The 19,086-nt window shown below is 62.3% G+C and overlaps 2 protein-coding genes across 7 annotated transcripts in view; one reads left to right on the top strand and one right to left on the bottom strand.

Moving 5' to 3' along the window:
- The first annotated feature begins 271 nt into the window (after positions 1 to 271).
- Positions 272 to 5,083, top strand: SPHK1 (sphingosine kinase 1). 5 transcript variants are annotated; one of them, XM_079904191.1, is made up of 6 exons: positions 272 to 605; positions 2,209 to 2,412; positions 2,750 to 2,902; positions 3,004 to 3,098; positions 3,179 to 3,294; positions 3,593 to 5,083. In XM_079904191.1, exons 2-6 carry the CDS (start codon positions 2,403 to 2,405, stop codon positions 4,392 to 4,394), a joined length of 1,176 nt encoding a protein of 391 aa, XP_079760317.1. In that variant the 5' UTR covers positions 272 to 605; positions 2,209 to 2,402; the 3' UTR covers positions 4,395 to 5,083. The 5 variants fall into 5 exon arrangements, with proteins under 5 accessions (XP_079760317.1, XP_079760315.1, XP_079760316.1 ...); XM_079904189.1 differs by having other exon boundaries at positions 272 to 650; XM_079904190.1 differs by lacking the exon at positions 272 to 605 and adding an exon at positions 1,027 to 1,255.
- A 439-nt stretch (positions 5,084 to 5,522) lies between these two features.
- The window catches only part of UBE2O (ubiquitin conjugating enzyme E2 O), a 56,365-nt gene continuing 42,801 nt past the window's right edge, over positions 5,523 to 19,086 (bottom strand). For both annotated transcript variants that reach the window (XM_079906219.1, XM_079906220.1), the window contains exons 2-18: positions 18,849 to 18,908; positions 18,611 to 18,721; positions 16,534 to 16,631; positions 15,733 to 15,796; positions 14,922 to 15,065; positions 14,481 to 14,590; positions 14,194 to 14,344; positions 13,500 to 13,972; positions 12,990 to 13,144; positions 12,630 to 12,742; positions 12,408 to 12,536; positions 11,702 to 11,791; positions 10,243 to 10,939; positions 9,868 to 10,004; positions 8,059 to 8,262; positions 7,904 to 7,961; positions 5,523 to 7,757 (exon numbers count right to left, since the gene is read on the bottom strand). In XM_079906219.1, the coding sequence (XP_079762345.1) occupies positions 7,087 to 7,757; positions 7,904 to 7,961; positions 8,059 to 8,262; positions 9,868 to 10,004; positions 10,243 to 10,939; positions 11,702 to 11,791; positions 12,408 to 12,536; positions 12,630 to 12,742; positions 12,990 to 13,144; positions 13,500 to 13,972; positions 14,194 to 14,344; positions 14,481 to 14,590; positions 14,922 to 15,065; positions 15,733 to 15,796; positions 16,534 to 16,631; positions 18,611 to 18,721; positions 18,849 to 18,908 (3,465 nt within the window). In that variant the 3' untranslated portion in view covers positions 5,523 to 7,086. The remainder of the gene's footprint in view (positions 7,758 to 7,903; positions 7,962 to 8,058; positions 8,263 to 9,867; positions 10,005 to 10,242; positions 10,940 to 11,701; positions 11,792 to 12,407; positions 12,537 to 12,629; positions 12,743 to 12,989; positions 13,145 to 13,499; positions 13,973 to 14,193; positions 14,345 to 14,480; positions 14,591 to 14,921; positions 15,066 to 15,732; positions 15,797 to 16,533; positions 16,632 to 18,610; positions 18,722 to 18,848; positions 18,909 to 19,086) is intronic.

Here is a 19,086-nt window from a genome sequence, read left to right as displayed (position 1 = left end):
CCCAGGTGTTGGGAAACGGGGCCGGGCCGCCTGGGTCCTCTGTAAGAGATGCGGCGGAGGCGCGCCCGAGTTACCGGGGCCGCAGAGACTTGCCTCTTCTCGACTTGAGGCGATGGGAAGAGAGTTGTGAGCGGGTGTCGGTGGGGGCAGGTGTGGGCGCGTGAGCACTTTGCAGCCTGGGCCTGTACCACCTCAGCCTCCTACAGCGGTTTGGTTTTTCCTAACTTTGGCCCTACCTGGTCAGGTCGCCAAGTCCGCCTTGGTAACTTCCTCCTCTGGGTCGCCGCCAACAGCCCCCCAGGGAGTTTACTCGAGTTGGTCGCGGACAAGTTCAGGTCAGACACTTACTTGCCGGTGATATGTTTATCACACAAGCACCGATACACGAGTCCTGGGCCCGTTTGCATCTTCCCACTGACCCGGTGGAGGCGGCGGAGGACACGCCCCCGATGCTTGGCTGCCCAATGCGGATGGGGACCCCTAGGCCTGTTTACACCGCCGAGCTCCTCTCGGGTGCGTGGGCCTGGATCGCCCGCTGCGGAGCAGCTTCTCTGGCCTAGGCGAGCCTCGACGTTGTCCTCTGTGAAAAAGATCCAACTTTTGAGGTTCTTGACAAGGATCCCCCCTCTGGACCGCATCCCCCCGCGCAGGTCGCCAGCCTTCCCCGGGACCGCTCGCCTGGCTGCCTCAGGCTCGGTGGCTGCGCTGCAGAGCTGCCTGGTCGGGAGGCTAAAAATAACTCTGGGGGAGAACTGGAGCGGCTGGAGAGACGCCCCGGCACGGAGCGGGGGGCACCCGGCGGGATCTGGGCCTCGAAATCCGGGTGGGATGGGGCGGAGCGCGCGAAGCGGGCGCTGCTTGCCCGGAGCCGGGAGCGGGGCCAGTTCTGCCAGGAGACTCCGGGGCGGAAGGTCGCAGCGTCCAGGGACAGCCGAGGGTCTGCCCGGAGCCCTGAGCCACGTGTGCCCGGAGTCCCACCCGGGGGCCGCTCCGACTTTGGGCGCCGAGGCGAGATCGCGTGAGGCCCGTGCCTCGGCCTGCGCTGCGCGTTCACCGTCGCGCGCCCGGGACGCTGCGCTCGCGGCGCGGCGCTCGTGGCCGGGCCTGGGGCTCCGCGCCTCGCCAACGGCCTCCGCCTCGCCTGCCGGGCTGCGGCGCCGCCTTCCGCCGGTCGCCTACTCCCAGCGTCCCGGGACCCAGGCAAAGGGCTGCGCGTGGCCGAGCCGTGGGCGCTGACCGTGCGGGGGGCGGCGCGGTGAGGCCGGGGACAGGCGGGCTCCAGCTATGCAGGGCGCGGGGTCCTCCCCCGCAAACGCGGGGAGCGCGGGGCGTGGCCAGGCCCGGGGGCGAGGCACAGGTCCCTCCCCGAAGTTGAGACAAAAGTTTGAGGCTGGAGACAGCGAGGCCGTGCGGTCAGCGTTTGCCCGGCGCTCCAGTTGTCCCTCAGATGCGAGGCTGAGCCAGGGACGAGCTGCGTTCAGCCCTAGGCCACTGTGGGGAACGGAGGTGGCGCTTCCCCAGCAAAGCGGACCGACTGGGTAGGGCTGGCCGCCCGCCCTGTCCTCTCGCCGTGCGTGGCTCCTGGGCGGTCGGGGGAACTGCCGTGCACCGCATGGCCTCCGCGCCCACTCGGCTGCGGCCGAGGGAGGCGGCGGCTGGCGGCCGGGCTCCGGCTCAGCTCTTGCGCGACTCCGGCGCTGCTCCCACGAGCGCTGCGCGCGGCGCCGCAGAGCCTGGTCCTTAGAGGCGCGCGCGGCGACTCCGGCCGCTCCGGAGCTCAGGGTAGAGGACACGGCGACCCGGCTGTTTCGGGGCGGGGATCGCTCGCCCCGAACTTCGCGCCCTGCGATGTCCACTCACGTTCTGGGATTTTCACGCAACTGGACTCCCCTCCTCCTGGCAGCGCCCAGGGGGTGAGGACCTGATCCCCCGGAGAGAGCCACGGGGCTCTGAATCATCGTCGGGCCGGAACCCGAGGCCCCAGGAAAGAAAGCCCCTCAGGAAGAGACCCTTTGCCTCTGGGGGTGGGAGCTCAGTTCTAGGACGGGAGCGCCCTTGGTGGCACTGGACCTCGGCTCTCAGGACCTCTCGGAAAACTAGGCGATGCCGGAGGCGCGGCTCCCCGCGCGTGGTCCCAGGACCTAGCAGGGCGCCCCCCACCTCAGGGGGCCGCTGCGGACTCCACCAGCGGTGTCTCCTCTCCCCCAGATCCGGCAACCGCAGGGAATGACACGGGTGCCCCTACAGCCCCGGCTCCGGGCGGGGAGGGCGAGCCCCACAGCCGGCACCGAGACGCCCGCCTGGGCAGGACCGATAAGGAGCTGAAGGCAGGAGCCGCCGCCGCGGACAGCGCCCCGACAGCGCCGGGGACCCCCTGGCAGCGGGGGCCACGGGTCGAGGTTATGGATGCAGGTTTGTGGGGGCCTGGCGGGGAAGGCCTGTGGGGGGATCCCTTCTCTCTCGAGAGAGAGGAAGGTTGGCCCGAGTCAGGTGAACAAAAGAGGCTGGGGACGCCCGAGAGAAGCACTTTTCCCGACGAGACCGGAAGCGGGCCGAGCCTGAGCCAAGCCAAGCTGGCCGGGTGAGGAGCGCGGGGCTGCCGCTGGAGCTCCCCACCGCTGGAGGCCGCTGCCTCTGGTCAGACTCTGTTGGATCAGTTACCCGTGGGTTTCAGGCACAGCGTTTCCACCCCAGTCCCCCTGCTGTGATCGTCAGCCCCCTAGTGGCCGGTTCGGGTTTGTCTTTACAGCGGGCGGCTCCCGGAACCCGCTCCCGAGGCCCTGCCGAGTGCTGGTGCTGTTAAATCCGCGCGGGGGCAAGGGCAAAGCCCTGCAGCTCTTCCGGAGCCACGTGCAGCCCCTGCTGGCCCAGGCCGATGTCTCCTTCACGCTGACGCTCACTGGTGAGTGTTTCCCCGCGGGGATGCAGGGAGCATCCCCAGACAGGGACCCCCCACCCCCCACCGCAGCCCCCGCCGTGATAGCCGCGCTGGTCTCTCCGCAGAGCGGCGGAACCACGCCCGGGAGCTGGTGCGGGCGGAGGACCTGAGACGTTGGGACGCGCTGGTGGTCATGTCTGGAGACGGGTTGATGCATGAGGTGAGGCCCGCACCGGGAGGCTGGGCCTGGGTCGTGGGGGTGGGGTGCTTCCCAGGCTGAGGCCACCTGCGCTCCAACAGGTGGTGAACGGGCTCATGGAGCGGCCTGACTGGGAGACCGCCATCCAGAAGCCCCTGTGTAGCCTCCCAGCCGGCTCTGGCAATGCACTGGCCGCTTCTGTGAACCATTATGCCGGGTGAGAGCCCAGGGCCACAGTGGCCCTCTGTTTCCCCTTAGTGCCGCCCTACTGCCAGGCTTTCTTTTGTAAGTTACCATGCCCAGGGGTAACTTCCATGCCCTCTTCTCTGGAGCCTCGGCCCCTCCGTCTGGGGCCCTCTCCGTGACTCCAGCTGCTGCCTCCACCTGCTCCATCTGTCACTCCTGCCAACTCCCTAGGGACTCAGTGTCACTTCGCCCGCCCCAACTCCCCAGGAGGAGGAAGGGGAGGACGTGTGAGGGCTCCTGCCCGCCCCATCTGACTTCTCCCTCTGCAGCTTCGAGCAGGTGACCAATGAAGACCTCCTGACCAACTGCACCCGGCTGCTGTGCCACCGGCTGCTGGCGCCCATGGATCTGCTGTCCCTGCAGACAGCCTCCGGGCAGCGCCTCTTCTCCGTGCTCAGCCTGGCTTGGGGTTTCATCGCTGATGTGGATCTGGAGAGTGAGAAGTTTCGGCGCCTGGGTGAGATGCGCTTCACTCTGGGCACCTTCCTGCGCCTGGCGGCCCTGCGCACCTACCAGGGCTCCCTGGCCTACCTCCCTGTAGAAACGGTGGTCTCCAAGATGCCCCCCTGCCCCGCTCGGGACCAGCAGGCCCAGCAGGGCCCTGTGGACGCCCACCTGGTGCCCCTGGAGGAGGCAGTGCCCTCTCACTGGACGGTGGTGCCGGAGCAGGACTTCGTGCTGGTGCTGGCGCTGCTGCACTCACACCTGGGCAGTGAGATGTTTGCTGCACCCATGGGCCGCTGTGCGGCCGGCGCTATGCATTTGTTCTACGTGCGGGCAGGTGTGTCTCGGGCCACACTGCTGCGCCTCTTCCTGGCCATGGAGAAAGGCAGGCACATGGAGTGTGACTGTCCCCACTTGGTGTACGTGCCCGTGGTTGCTTTCCGCCTGGAACCCAAGGACAGGAAGGGTGTGTTTGCTGTGGACGGGGAACTGATGATCAGTGAGGCTGTGCAGGGCCAGGTGCACCCAAACTACTTCTGGATGGTCAGTGGCTGCAGGGAGTCCCCACCCTCTCTGGAGCCACAGGCCTCACCCAGCTGGAGGCCACCTCCAGCGGAGCACTTATGACTCCGCGGGCCTTGCCGTGCCTTAGTCTGTCTACTTGGTTTACTCTGAGCTTAGGCCCCTCCCTCCCACCCCAGGGACTGGAGGGCCTGTCCACAGCTCACGTGGCCGGTCGGGAGGAGGAGGAAGACTCCTGGAGAAGGCTGGGAAGGATGGCTCTGCCCACCAAAGGCCAGGATGAGGTGCTGGGCTAGGAGCGTGGAGGCCACCGTGTTTGGTTTTGGGAGCCCCGGGAGCCCCACCCCCTGAATCAAATCCAAATAAAGCAACTTTCCCAGCCTACTGGTCTTATCCTAGGGGTTGGGGAGAGTGGGGTCTTGCTTCTTCCAGGGCTCTAGAATTTAACATGATGCCCAACGGTCCCTCCTGGATGGGGCAGTGCACATGCTACTGGCCCCTGGGAAGTCATTTTGGTGGTGGGCACAGGATCAGAGCTGGTCCCGGCTGCTTTTGTAGGGGTGGGGCCCTGCCCCAGTGATGACTGTGCCACATCTGGCCTGGAGCCAACTGCCTCTTCGCACAAGCAGGAAGACTGAGGCTCAGAGCGAGTGTGTCTTACCTAGGGCCACACGGCCAGCGAGTCTCAGCGGAAAGAGAAAACGCCTCCGAGTTAGGCGCACTGGGGAGAACGGGCAAGGAGCAACAGAGGTCCAAATGGCAGGCAGCTGGAGGAACCCGTCCTTGTGGGGGAGTGGTGGGCGGGGGGTTAAAAGGAAGCAGCAGGGAGGGGCAGATGCTACCCGCTCAAAGCGGGGCACCCTTTTGGCTTCAAGCCCAGGCCAGGTGCTGCCGAGTCAGCTCCCCCAGCACCTGGAAGGAGCTGAACCGGTGCAACTGGTCAGTCACGGGCCCCTGGGGGCCACGGCTATCGCTGACGCACTGCTGAAAGGCAGCTCTTGAGGAACAGGACATGGGCCCTGCTCGGAGGCGAGAGCACCGACCCACTGAACTTCTAGACCCTCATCTCCCGGCCCCCGTGAGTCCCCCGGACGGGCGGCGCGGAGGCGCAGAAGCAGGCTGGGAGGGGAAGGTGCCGCTGCCTCGAGCCTCCCCAGCAACAGGGATCTTTCCTTCCCCTGGGGAGGGTGTGTGAGGTGCCCCCGAGGGGAAGAAAGGCGACAGAGCCGGATGGATGGCAGAGGCAGGTTTAATGGTGCCACCTTGTCTTTTTTGTACATTGTAATGAGCCAAACAAAAAAAAAAATGCAAGTAAAAAAAAAGTTTAATCACACCGCACTTTATACAGGTATCTTAAGCAGTAGGCATTCACATCTCCACATGAACAACGCACCGGGGAAGCGCAGCCCCGGCGGCAGTCACCCCGGGTGATCCTCCAACAAGACACCGGCTCCGGCCCCGCCCTTCCCCGCGCTGCTGCCGGCCGCCCGCGCGGTTGCGGCAGCGCAGGTGTGGAGCCAGCGTAAGGCGGACAAGACGCATCATGCTTTGGCTTCTTATTTTGTCTTTTTTTTCTAGTAAGAGTTAATATCTTTGCTTTTGAGATTTATTTTCTTTCAATCTTAAATATTACATACATACACCAAAATTACACAGCTGCGATGTGCTCAACAGCATCCTACTCAACTGGAGCTTCACATTATCAAACGCTTAGAAAACTTGTAAACCTCTGGGCCCGTCTCTGCGAGGGAGGAGCCTGCGGGCCGCCTCTCTCCCGCATTGAGCCTGCAGCTTGTAAGTGAAGGGCTGACAGGCCTCGCTCTCATCCTCCGGGAGAGAGGGCTGGCTCGCTGTGTTCAGGGAGCTATATGCCGCCTCCCAGCGTTAGCATTTGATAGTGGGAGGGGCACAGTCTACAGGAGGGGCCCTCGCACTTGCCCTGGCCTTGTCTGTGCTGCGGCCTCCGGGGGCCCTGGGATGGGGCTGAGCAGGGGAGCAGATGCACAAGGCCCCGTGGGACAGGAAGAGCAAGGCACCTACAGCTGTTTCCTTCCCAGCAGCTCCCTGGTCCTCACTCCATGTCAGCGTGTGAGGGCCACCACCTCTCCTGGGGGTCACCCCGAACCCAGCCTGGTCCCAACCTCTCTTAGAGAGCGAGTTCAACAGGCCCGAAGGCTCTCCTGTGCAAATGGGCCAGAGCAGAGCCAGGAGTCTGTGACGGCAGCTACAACTCCCAAGGGAGAGTGTTGGCGCTGGGACACGAGGGAGGAGGCGGTTGGTGGTGGCAGCAGGAGGGCCTGGGACACTAGGAAGCTACAGTGGGACTGAAGAGGACAAAGGGGACCGGGGCACCGCTGGAGCAACCCACACTTCATGCAAGGCACATCCACTCGTCCCACGGGTCCGGCCCCGCGGGTCCGCACACACCTGGGCCCCGAGTTCTCCCGCGTCAGCCCCCACGAAAGGCCCACCTCCGACCTGAGGTGGAGATGGCGAGGGAGGAAGTGCTGGGACACCCTGCCTGGGGTGACAAGTGGAAAATCAGCAACAGGGTTCAGATTTTCTTTGCCACGCGGACCCCTCTTGCTGGAAGATTGCTTGGGAACAGAAATGGCAGCATCTCAAGAAACTTCCTGCACTTCAGCATCAAACTCACCTTGGGAAGAAAAGGGCAATGGGCGGGGCTTGCACTGGGGACAGAGGAGGAAAGGGAAGAGGGGAGGTTCCAGGGGAGGGAGTGAGCAGGCAGCAGCTGGCCTCTCCCCGCGGCGGCGCTCCTTCCTCCAGGGCTGGCTGACTACTTGTCCTCCAGGCTCTCGGGCATGCCCGCCTCCATCAGAGCGGCCCGGAACTGCGTCAGGACCCCCCGGATGCTCTTGATGAAACCCTTAGACAGCGGGAAGAGGGGGAAGCCGATGTCAGGGTAGCCACTCTTCTCAGGCAAGAAGCTCCGGTAGCTCTTTCTCCGCTTCTTTGGTTTGACACTGGGTGGCACTGAGGCGTCAGGCGCTGCCTCCGAAGTCTGGTCTGTGCGGTCCCTGCTGGCTGAGGCCGGGCCCTGCGCGCCGCCCTCCGAGTCTGAGCCCTGGGAGGCCTCTCCAGGGGCCAGCCCTCCGTCCTCAGGTTCTTCTCGGCCGTAGTCTGAGAGCTCGGCCACAGCTGGCGGCTCTGGCGAGCTACTGTCCTTGGGAAGCCCGTTGGGCAGCGCTTGGGCCCTCTCCAGCAGGGCGTGGGTTTCCAGCCAGGACTCAATGCGGTTCACCAGCCGCCAGCCGCCAGTACCGAAGTGCTGCCGGATCTCCTGCTCGAAGACCTCGGGCGGCCGCCGCACCAGCTGGGTCATGGACTGCACCACGCGGATGAGCGCCATCTCGTTGTAGCAGCGACTGTTCTCATAGCCCTCCTGTAGGCCGCGGTCGCTGTCAAAGCCGGCTTCGTTGTAGTACGGTTCATTCACCAGGATTAGACCTGCGGGAGGAGAAGCCCATCAGGCCCGCCCGACCTCAACCCCCGAGAGGAGGCCAGAGCTACAGACAGGAGGTGGGGGACGCAAAAGCCAGAGTCACTGTGCCCTCCGGCAGCCCTGTCACCACCCCCGGCCCCGCCCACCGTACCTTGGATGGAGATGAGCACCTGGAGAAGGCTGGATTTGCTCGTCCACCTCTCTGTCCCCTAAAACACACACACAGTGCCATCGATCAACTCTGTCCCAGACACTTGTCCAGACTGGCCTCCCCCAGTCCTGACCAGGTGCCGGCACCGGACCCACCTTTCCAATCCAGGTGCCCAGGAGGCTGACGCACACCTTCCCATTGTCATACAGGTTGGGGTTCAGACGGCCACTGCACTGGGAGAGGTAGCAGAAGTGGGGGGGCACGGCTGGGTAGATGTTGGGGAGCTGGATGTCAAACAGGTAGAGGCCGTCCTCGTAGGGGGTGCGAGTGGGGCCCTTGATCAGGGCCGAGAAGAGGTCCTAGAGGAGGGAGGGAGGGAAGGCTGAGGTTGGCGGCGGGCTTCCACACGGGGCAGCTGGATGTGATCTTTTCCAGGGCGCTGTGCGGCTCCAGCAGGAGCAGCCCCCTGGGACTCCAGACACTGCCCACAACAGAGAAGCTAAACGCAAACATCTCTGTGCAGACCTGCTTGGCATCTTTTAACTCCCGGCACAAAAAGAATTTTCCAAGCCAGTTTGTATCCTACCAGGTTTTTTCCTTATAAATCATTACTTGTAAGTTGCAGTCCTCAAAACAGCCCCCCACCCCCAGTGAAGCAACAATTACAACCCATCAGAAGATGAAAGAACATCCCAGGATGGCAAGGCTGCACTTGCTTTTAGGGAACTAGAAGGATCAGAGGAACTGAAGTCGGGGAAAATGCTGGGAGACCACTAGAAACTCAGGCTGTAAGTCATCGAGGAGACTCTCCACAGACACCAGAGATCCACACTGACTGTCGGGGTTGGGGGGACCATCGCCAGGGCAACGTGCCGGGTGAGCAACGAGCTGAGAGCCGGCTAGGGCCCAGGACGAGCTGGTGACGGAATCCTCGCGTGTGCTTGGGACTGGAGCCACTCTGTGGGCCTCAAGATAACACACGATTTCCCTTTCCCTTGGAGTGAGATTTGGGTAGAAAGCGAACAGAAGAGTTCTTCCACCAGCAGAGCTGAGATGGGCTGGAATTTTCAAAAGGAATTTTACTAAAACCCAAGGAAAACTAAAAGCATCATCAAGAACCTCGAGCAGCCCTGACCACGCACGTGCTCCTGGCCCTGCCCTGGGGTTTCTGGCCACCTGCAGGCCCATTTCAACAGTGCCTCTCTTTGTGGTCCCTTTCCTTTGGCCCCTTCCTCCAGGCCTGGGCTGGAGCTGAGGCCTCACTCGGACCCAAATTCAGTGTCTCACATGGTGCCTGGCACACAGCAAGGCCCAGTGAAGGTCTGCTGAACAATAAGGTGGCAGATGGACCACGCTCGCTCATTCCTGGAACAAACAAGGAGGCGCTCACACGCCTCCACCAGCATGACTCAAAACACGGGGCCCAGGTCACAGAGAAGTGGCAAATGGAGTGTGACGTGGCCACCGGAGGCTATACTGTCCTGTAGCTAAAAAGCAATGACCTACATCAGTAGGTCTCAAAAATTACCCTGTTGACTGAAAAAAAAACAAGGTATAGATGATGCGTATGATGATGTGCTATTCGTGTAGAAGAAATCCTACAGGATAGGCTGGTTTATGGCGATGCACGAACTCGTAGACACAGAAGTAAATCACCAAGAAGGAGACCCATGAAACTCCTGAAGTCATGGCCCCTGGGGGCAGGGTGAGGATTGGTCAAAGGCAACTATGACTTTTTCTAAAATGTTCTAATTTTTCAAAAAACAAGAGAAGAGTCAGGTGATCATTACAATCTTAAGCTAACTTTTAAAAGGACGACCATCTGGTCTAGACGCACGCGTGGGACTCTTGCCAGCCGTGCGGCTCCCCCGGCGGAGCCTGTCCTGCCCCGTAGGGAGTCGCCGAGGCTGCAGCCTCTCGGGCGCCCGGCGGTCCCCAGGCCCGGCCCGCGCCCGGCTACTTGCCATTCTGTCCTCGAAGGTCTTGACCATGATGCCGTCGGGCAGCGAGGTGGCCAGCAGGGCCATCTCCTTCCGCACCGTGCTGAAGAACTTCTTGGCTTCTGGAGGCTGGAACTCAATTTTCTTAAAAGAGTGATTTGCTAGAGGGGGAAAGAGAGTGGTCAGTTCCTCAGGGCGAGGCCTGGGAACTCCACCTGGAGGTGCGGCGGCCGCTGGGAGCGCTCCCCCGACAGGTGGATGAACCCACATGCTCCCTGCCCTCCTCTTCTGGCATGGGGACTGATGCCCAGGCCAGGGAAACGGCTCCCCGGCCCTGGGCGGCAGCCAGGGGCCAGCCACCTGGCCTCCAGATCTGGAACACACACGGGGCGAACTCACAGGGCGCGAACTCCAGCACCGAGAAGACCTCGCCCTTGGCACTGGTGAAGGTGACCCCGGGCTTGCCGCCGCACTGCTGGCAGAGCACCGGGGTCTCGCTGGGCCACTCGGCCTTCACAGGCGACTGCCCCTCGGGCTTGTCCTCCTTGCGCTCAGTGTCTGGCACCGCCTCCATCTTCTCCTCCTCTGCGATGGCCACGTTGTCCAGGGTCTTCTTGAGGTTTTCCTGCAGCTTCTTGATGTCGTCCAGAAACTTCTTCTCCCGCGTCGGCTTCTCCGGCTCCGCCGTGGGGGAGGTGGGCGAGCCCGTCAGAAGCTGCTCCACGGTCATGTTCTTGAGGCTCTCCAGGATCTTGATGGCCTCTTTCAACTCCCGGAAGCTCTTCGGGGGCCCATCCTTGCCCGCCTTCTCCATCAGCCCAGCCACAGGGGTGGCCATGGCCACGGCTCCCTGGATGGCGGCCGTGGCAGCCTCCTCGCTGATCACCACTCCCTTGTCCTCCTCGGGGGCCGCTGGCTGCTCGGTGGCTGGGATGGGGGGCTCCTCTATCTTGGGGTGCTCGTCCTCCACCAGCCCATTGTCCGTCTCCCAGCTGTCACTGTCATCCTCCCACTCATCCGAGGACGCCCCACTGGTGCTGCCTTCCACCGAGTCATAGTCTGACTCCTCGATCTCAGACTCGATGTTGTACAGGTGCTGGTGGGGGAGATGGGGCGCGGGCCATTCAGGGGCGCTCTGCCAGGACCCCAACCCTCAGAGCTGATGGCGCCCTGAGGCCTCGGCAGCCACGCCACCCTTCCTCCCTTTCCTGCGCTGGCCTCCGCAGCTGGGCCTCTGTGCTTGGTGGGCCCTAGGCCCCTGAGAGGCACCTCCGCTGCCCCAGCCCCACCCACGGGCCCAAGGCCCAGCCAAGGCCTGTTCCAGCCTCCTGGCCGCTGAGTGCACTTGGTCAGCGCGGCCGTGTCACAGCCTGTTCCCGCCCCTGGAATGGCCTCCTGGACGAGGGGTGAGCCCCTTCCCCACCCCACGTTGGTGCCAGGAGAGGGGAGCTGGGGTGTGGGCATCAGCTCAAACAAGGGAGCGAAGAAACAGCGTCAAAAACAGCCCTGCCGCTCAGAACCCATCTGCTTTCTCTCCCTGATCTGTGAAAGTTTTCCTAGAAGTGTTGGTGTGAAGGCTCTGTTTCTTAAAGGAAGCAACCTGTGTTTTCTTACCACAGTGGACGGGGATCCAGGCAGATCTGGGAGGTCTGAGAAAATCTACACACGACTGGCAATCCAGCTGTAGGCTGCCTCTCTGCTTTCCCGACTCTCTCACCCCGGGGCTCTGGGTGTAACACTGCCTTTCCTTTCCCTGAGACCTTCCTCCCCCAAAGCAGACTCCCTGGCCAGGAAGATCTGAGCTCCCGGCCCGGCTGCCACGGTCTGGAGCCGCGAGGCGGGCTCTGCAGGGGCTCACCTGGGGCAGGATGATGGTCTTTGAGTTATCAGCCCACACCACCTCCACCTTGCTGCTGACGTCCACGCGGGCGACCTGGCCGACCGACGGCTGCAGGGCAAATGGGACAGGGTCAAAGGTGCAGCTCCCCAAGGGTGAGGGCAGGGGCAAGGCCATGAGAACAGAAGGGATGTGGGCACCAGCCAGAGACCACCGTGAGTACCTCGAGCACGGGACCCTTTGGTTGAAACACCCCCAATGCTCACTGTCCACTGAGCCCCCCACTCACTCCCTTCCTGCTCACAGCACCCTGGTCTCTCCGGGCTTCCAGCCTCGGGACTCTCGTCCCCACTCTTCCTCTGCCTGGAATCTGCCCAACCCCACCCCGTGTCCCCACTTGGGCTCCAGGGCGCAGCTCAGACGCCACCTCCCCAGGCCTCTCCTGTGCTCCTGTAGCGCCTGACACCACGCTCGTGGCGCGGAGAACAGGAATGGGCTTCTCTAATAGGCCCGGGGAGCAGCTGTGTGAACGAGGCCTGAGCCCGGCAGGCAGGTGAGTCCTCGTGCAGGTGCTCGGACTGAGCGGCCCCACTGCCGGCAGCCGCTCTCCTGGGGAAGGCGCTTGGGGTGGACACGCAGCCCAAAGGACTTGCAGGTCTTGGCTCCTGGTGCCACCTGGTGGCACCATCATGTACTGCAGCTGACGCACAGGCCAGGGCGCACGTACCTCATCCTCCCTGTGAGGCCCTCCATCCTCAGTGTTGCCAATTCGGATAACAATATCGGTCGTGCGGAACCGAAAGTCAGGGTGATCGGCAATGTCGTAGACGCTCACATCTTCCTCCTCTCCAATCAGCTGGGAAAGGATGGGTGGTCGTGAGCCCAGGGGCCCTACATCCAGCCCACCAGAGCCCACCCTGAAGGAAACGTGGGGGCAGCACACGCTCACCTCCACGTCGTCCCCACTCGGCCGCAGCTTGAACCACTTCACCATGCAGGTGCGGCCCACGTGGTCCCCAGACTGCACCACGCCGTAGACAGCAGGGTCCGGACAGCTCTGGACTGGGGACCCAGCGGGGAGGGGGGGCGCATGACTAGCTAAGGCACCCTGGTGGTGCCACCTGCCACCCACCCACCCACCCACTGCACGTCAACCACAACGGGGCCCAGAACCCACTGCTTCCCTGGCTCGGTCAGTGCAGGCCAGAAAGGCTCCCCGAGTCTTCAGAAGAGTGAGCCACCATCCAAGGGGAGTGTCCTTGATGCCCAGACCTCTCGCCCCTTCTTCCCAAGCCCCACCCGGCGCTACCTCGCTTGTCCACCACGAAGTCTCCAGGGCAGAACTCATTGTTGTCCAGGTGGTGCACAGGGAAGAGGTCGTTGGAGCGGACGTTGCACTCCACGGAGCCGTCCTGCCACATCACATCTGCTGAGGTCATCGTGGTCACCACCTCCACCGCCACCCTGCAGGGCAGGACCAGTGAGGAAAGGGCAGCTACGCTCTCTACCCACCGCCCCACCTCGCGGGCTTGGTAACCTGAAACCCTGAGCATCAGGCAGCAGGGAAGAAACAAGTCTCCCCACCAGGCATCTCCTCCGGGAAGGGGCCCCCGTCCCGCCCTCTCCCACTCCCAGATCCCTCCTTCCCACCCGGCCAAGCCCAGGCACCCAGGTCATCTCGGCTGGGCGCCCCTGAGCCTTCGTGGGGCCTGCAGACCACGAGCGCGCCCACGAGCACGCGAGCCTGGGTGTGCATGCGTGTGGGGGCGGGGCGGGGGCAGGACACCCGGCCGGGAAAGGGAGGCACCCCTGAGCTCACCTGTCCCCCGGCTTGAAGTCCCGACTGATCTTATTCTTCTTCCTCTTGTGTTTCCGCTTTAAGTTCTTGATGGACAAGGGGATGCTCTTCTTGCGACCTGCGCCGCTGCCGCTCTGGGAGGAGGTGGTGGAGCTGGCGGAGGAGGTCACCGAGCTGCTGTCGTCTGTGTCGTCGGCGGCCTCGTCATCGGCGTCCTGCTCAGCCGAGTGCAGCCGGTCGTCCCCGCCCTCCTTCAGCAGGAAGGGGGGCAGCTGCTCGCCCCCCTCGTGGGCCTCTTCGGGGCCCTCGTCCTGCATCTCCACGGGGCTGGCAGACCCATCGGGCGTCTCCTCGGGGCTGGCGGACCCTGCTTCGCTCTTGGCTTTGGCCGCCCCCTTCTTGCCTGTGTCCTCCACGGAATGGTCCCTGGAGCACCGAGAGTCCGGGGAGCAGGACATGATCCTCACAACCTGCTTCTTCAGGAGGCGCTTCACCTGCGGGGAAGGAACGGGGAGGGCGGGCGCTGTGGAGAGCCGGCTGACGCGGCCGGACCCCAGGCAGCTCGGTCTGAGGGGTGACAGCTGTACACACCTAACTGGCCTGCAAGGGTCACCAGGGCTGCCCCCCAAGGCCCAAAGCACAGACCTTCCTGCTGTGGAAATGGCTCCAGGCCAGTTCCTCAAGCGCCCGCCAAGCCCCAAGCCCGAGGACATACCTTCTTGGCCACAGAGCCCTCCCCCTGGGCGCAGTGTTTTTCTGGACATTCACAGGCAATCCTGGCCGGCTCTACCTTGGCTGGGAAGACATACAGACAGCGCTCCCCGAGCTGCCGCTGAGCATGGTCAAAGCATCCGAGACGCTTCACCCTGGGAGGGGAGGGAGGAGAGGCAGGGGCTGGGCCAGGGGTTTCTCAGCCCCGCGCACCCGTGCCCGCGGCCCAGAGACTTGCTTGGGGACCGCCCCTGGGGGCGCTGGAGCGGGTGGCGCACTGGAGCCGCTCACCTGCCTAGGTTTTCCTGGGTGATGACAGAGGGCGGGGGGCTGACGCTGTCCGTGCCCCCCGGACAGAAGCTCTTGGTAATCCACGTGACCTTCAGCTCCACAACCTGCACCTGGGGGTGGCGGGCGGGACAGGGCCACGGTCAGCAGGCTCTAATGCCCTCTCTTTAAGCAGCTGTCCGGAGCCCACCTGCCCCCAGAGCAGGAAGCAGGTCCTCATCACGGGGCAGCACCAAGTCTGGACACCCCCAGAACAGGCCCAGCCCAGGGGTCACTCACTGCGGCCTCCTCACCTCCAGTCAGGGCCCAGAGGACCTGCCACTCTCCACCCTCCCACCTTGCTCGGCCCGGGTTCCCTTGGTCCTCAGAGCAGCCCCGCCCCAGATGAGGCAGCAGGGGCGGGAGATCCAGGGCCTCCCCCCCCCGTCCCGCCCCCACCCCTACCTCTTCGACCAACACGCGGAACTTGCTCTTCGTGCTGAGCACGGGCTTGACCCCTGACAGCCACTGGACACTGGAGAAGATCTTGGCAGGGCCAATGAGCACCTGGCCTGGGTAGAAGCCGTAGGAATCATCAAAGAAGAGACCCTGCAGGATTGGGGGCCAGAGAAAAGTCCCCGTGAGCACTGCCTCCTCAGGGGAGGGCGCTCTCCATACCCGCACCCCCTGCTCTGTGCCTGGCTCCCGCTGGCCCCGCGCCTCCGGCTCCACAGCCCCTAAGGCTCCGGAGCAGCACCTCCCAGACCTCAGGTGCATACAAGTCACCAGGGATCTTACTGAAATGCACGTCTGCCCCATTCTGCTTCCAAGCCCTCAGGCCACAACAATGCTGCTGGTGCAGGGGAGGCACTGTAAGGACTGAAGCTCCAGAGGACAGGGGTCCCCAAACCTGCTTAATCACACACACTCCCCTAGTATTCTTATTGACAAACTGTGTCATGCACTACTGTTCTAAGATGTCAATTGCAGTAAAATACTGCATACGCTCTAAGAAAACAGGAGATTTAAAAAGGATGAGATACAAAGTTAACAAAATGCAAAGAAAGGTCCTACTGCTTTCCGCCCACACCCAAACTTCTATACCTTCGGATGCACACCGCCCCTTTTCTAGGAAAGCAACGGCGCAGAAGCAGTGGTTAGCCTGGGCCAGCTCCAAGCTCTCTGCTGAGAAGTCCCTCCTGCACAGCCCAGGGGCTGAGGAACATGAGATGAGGGGCCCCCCACCCCCCAGGATCCTTGGGTGGAGCCAACGTACAGAGTCGCTGACGTGCGGGCAGACATCGTAGAGCTTGGCACCATCCTCTGTGTTCATGGAGCACCTGCAACAGGGCACAGGGGCTTGCTTGGCACCCGACACAGTGCCTGAGTCTTAGGGGAGGCGAGGCAGCCAGGACCCCTTGTGGTGCCGGTCAGGATCTAAAGGGCTTGTCCAGAGGTGTCAATACGTCCGCCCCCCCCAAAATAGGCAATTCATCCTCCGCCCACACCTCAGCCCCTGCACTGGTACAAGGAACTCTCCTAAAACAAACAAGACTCTACCCCCAGATCTGAGGTTCACCACCATTAAGGCGCCTAAAATAAAGCATCAGCTCCTCTCGCGTGTCCTGAACGACCATGCGGCTCTCCCGAAGCCACGGCGCAGCCTAGACCAGAAACTGAGCCAGAGAACCAGGCCGGGCTGACAAGACCAGCCCAGGGTCAGGTCCTGAGACTCGGGGCCCCGAAAGCCTGCAGGCCCTGGCACGGCCCTCGAGGAAGTGAGACAACAGCCCCTGCCCCCCTTCCCGGGCTGCCCCCCTTCGCGGGCCGCCCCACCGGACGGGCTCCTCCGCGGGGAGATCAACAGCCCCTGCCCCCCTTCCTGGGCCGCCCCGCCGGACGGGCTCCTCCCGGACGGGCTCCTCTGCAGGGAGGTCAACAGACCCTGCCCCCCTTCCCGGGCCGCCCCACCGGACGGGCTCCTCCGCAGGGAGGTCAACAGCCCCTGCCCCCCTTCCCGGGCCGCCCCGCCGGACGGGCTCCTCCCGGACGGGCTCCTCTGCGGGGAGATCCGCACCTGGCGCCGTTGGACAGCTTGAGGATGATCTGGTTCTTCAGGTCGTAGACCTTCCCCAGCCAGCAGTCATAGGCGATGTAGTCCCCATACATGAAGGGCTGCAGATCAGGGGGACAGGGCCGTGAGAGGTGGCCGATGACACTGGTGTCCAGGGCACCAGTTCCTCTTGGCCGCACAGACAGGTCCGACCTAATAGCTGCTGCAGCAGGCTTTCCCCCGAGAGTCCAGCTGCACCCCAGCTCCCCTCCCACGCAGAGGCAGAAGCTTGACGGCGTCCCAGGGACACAGGACACGTAAGTGAGAGCGGGCTGGGGAGGGTGGTTATACAGACGAATAAGTAAAGTGATTTAAGCAAATAAATAACTCAACTGAGGATATCGAGAGCCAAGTCTCTCACTACTGGGGACGGCACTCACTGATACAGGAACAGGGAGGGCAAGAGAGGAGGGACCTGAGGAGCTGGACTGGGGCTGGAAGGATCAAGACGAACCCATACATCTTACACACACAGAACAGGCACGGACGTATTTAGACGTGTGTGTGTGTCTACCTATGTACACATACATGTATTCCCCCGTGTTGCCCTGAATAGGGCCTAGCAGCGGTTAGCACACCCAGCGTGCACCAGACCTTGGCTTTTGAAATACCATTTTCTGAAAGGAACCAGGGCTCCCTGAAGAAACAGCTGACTCTAGGCTGGATGAGAAAAAATACAAGATGGAAAGAAAGTGTTTAAAAAAAAATGGTGGGGATATGTCAAAAGGACGCACATGTCAGCTTGAAGGGGATCCGACGGGCCAAACGTGGGATCATTCAAGCAACAAAACAAATAATGACAGTAATAGGTTATCACCAACTGAATAAAACAGGAATCTCTGCATCCATACTGATGTAAAAAATGAATAAATAAATGGGACAGAAAGTACAGCTCTTCCATACAGCAGATGCCAAACTGATAAAAACAAGTAGGCAACGATGGAGTCATAAAATCCCCATTTAGCAGCCACCGGAGCGCTGGCCGATTCAGCTGGGAATTGTTAATGGAAGCTAAGGCTGATGTACGGGGGTTTGAGAAGTACCGGGTTATTGACACAATCCCGGAATATCTCCCCACAAAGCTGATACAATCGCTTCCAACGGGGTGAATGCTGACTTTACGGTGGGGAGGCATGGCAGAGCCCCAGACGACTGGGGAGCAAACGGAATGTCCCCACCCTGCGGCCGCGGGACGTTCCGGGCCAGCGAAGAGCTCAGCGGCACTTCCGTGGCAGTTGTGCCAAGAACGCAGGGCCCCAGGCTGGTCACGGGCACTGTCAGATGGCCCCACGCTCAGGGTCACCCGGGATAAGGAAGACAAAGCAAGAGTGGGGAACCTCTCCAGACTGGGGGAGATCAAAGAGCTGACAATTCTTGTGTGTGCTCCTGATGGAATCCTGGGTCAGAGGGGAAAAAGGAGATTGTTGGGACAACTGAATGAGGTCTGTGAATTGGACAGTATTGGGTCAAGGTCCTTGCTTGGGGCTTTGAATGGTGGTTAAACAGCAGAGTGTTTCTGTTTTGGGGAAATACACATTGTAGTACTTAGGGGTCATATAGCATCATACCTGTAGTTTGCTTTCAAACGTTTCAGAAAAGGGGAGGGGAGAGAGAGAGGGAGAGAAGGCATTGGGGGGAGTGAGAAAGAGAGAGCGACAGAGGAGTACAGAGAGGTGGGGAAGGCGGGAGGAGAGGCGCCGGAGCTAATGCAGCGAAGCGTCGCCAGCTAAGGAGCCCGGATGTTGCAGGGGATAAAGGTACCTACAACTTTTCAGTAAGTTTGAGATCATTAAAAAAGTAAGCTGAAAAGAAATTTGTTCCCAAAAAAAGCATTAGAGGAGAAGGGAAACCAGCAGTCTGCTGGAGACGTAAAGCTGTGTCCTGACCTCGCGTCTCAATGGCTGACTCACAAGAAGCATGGTCAGGCTGCAGGGAGCGAGCTGACTGCTGCGCTTGGCCGCCCGGCCTGGGAAGGTGCCGCGGAGAGAACCAGAGCCCCGAGAGGGGAGGTCAGCAGGGGTGGCAGGCGGGGCGGGCTCACCCAGATGTGCTGCAGGTCCTTGCTGTTGACGGGGTAGACGATGCAGTTGGTGCCAATGAGCTTCACGGCGCAGTCGATGTTCACGTCGATCACCGTGCCACACTGGCTGTCCTGCGGGGGAGAAGGCATCCAGGTCCCGGCAGGCGCCCCGCGGGGCCACCCGGCAGACCCGGCCAGGACATGCCCCAGGCCACCCCCGCCCCCAACCCTGCCCCACCAAGTGGGACGCGGGACTCACAGTGGAGCGCATGTGCCGGACCACATCCCGGGGCACCACGGAGCGGTCCTCTAGTTTCAACTGGAACAGAGAGCACAGGTGTCAGAGCACGGCCCCCAAAATCACCTACAGGATACAGTCTCCTCCCTACCTCTTAGTGAAGCGTAGCATACGTATAGCTAAGCGCACAAACCCTAAGCCCAGAGCTCGGCTTTGCCAAACCCCACGCGCCCCTCCAACAGCACCTGGATCAGCGGAC

Source organism: Stenella coeruleoalba (genome assembly GCF_951394435.1).
Source record: "Stenella coeruleoalba genome assembly, chromosome: 19".
Lineage (NCBI taxonomy): Eukaryota > Metazoa > Chordata > Mammalia > Artiodactyla > Delphinidae > Stenella > Stenella coeruleoalba.
Note: the sequence above shows the minus strand (reverse complement) of the source record. Positions and strands in the feature narration are given on the sequence as shown.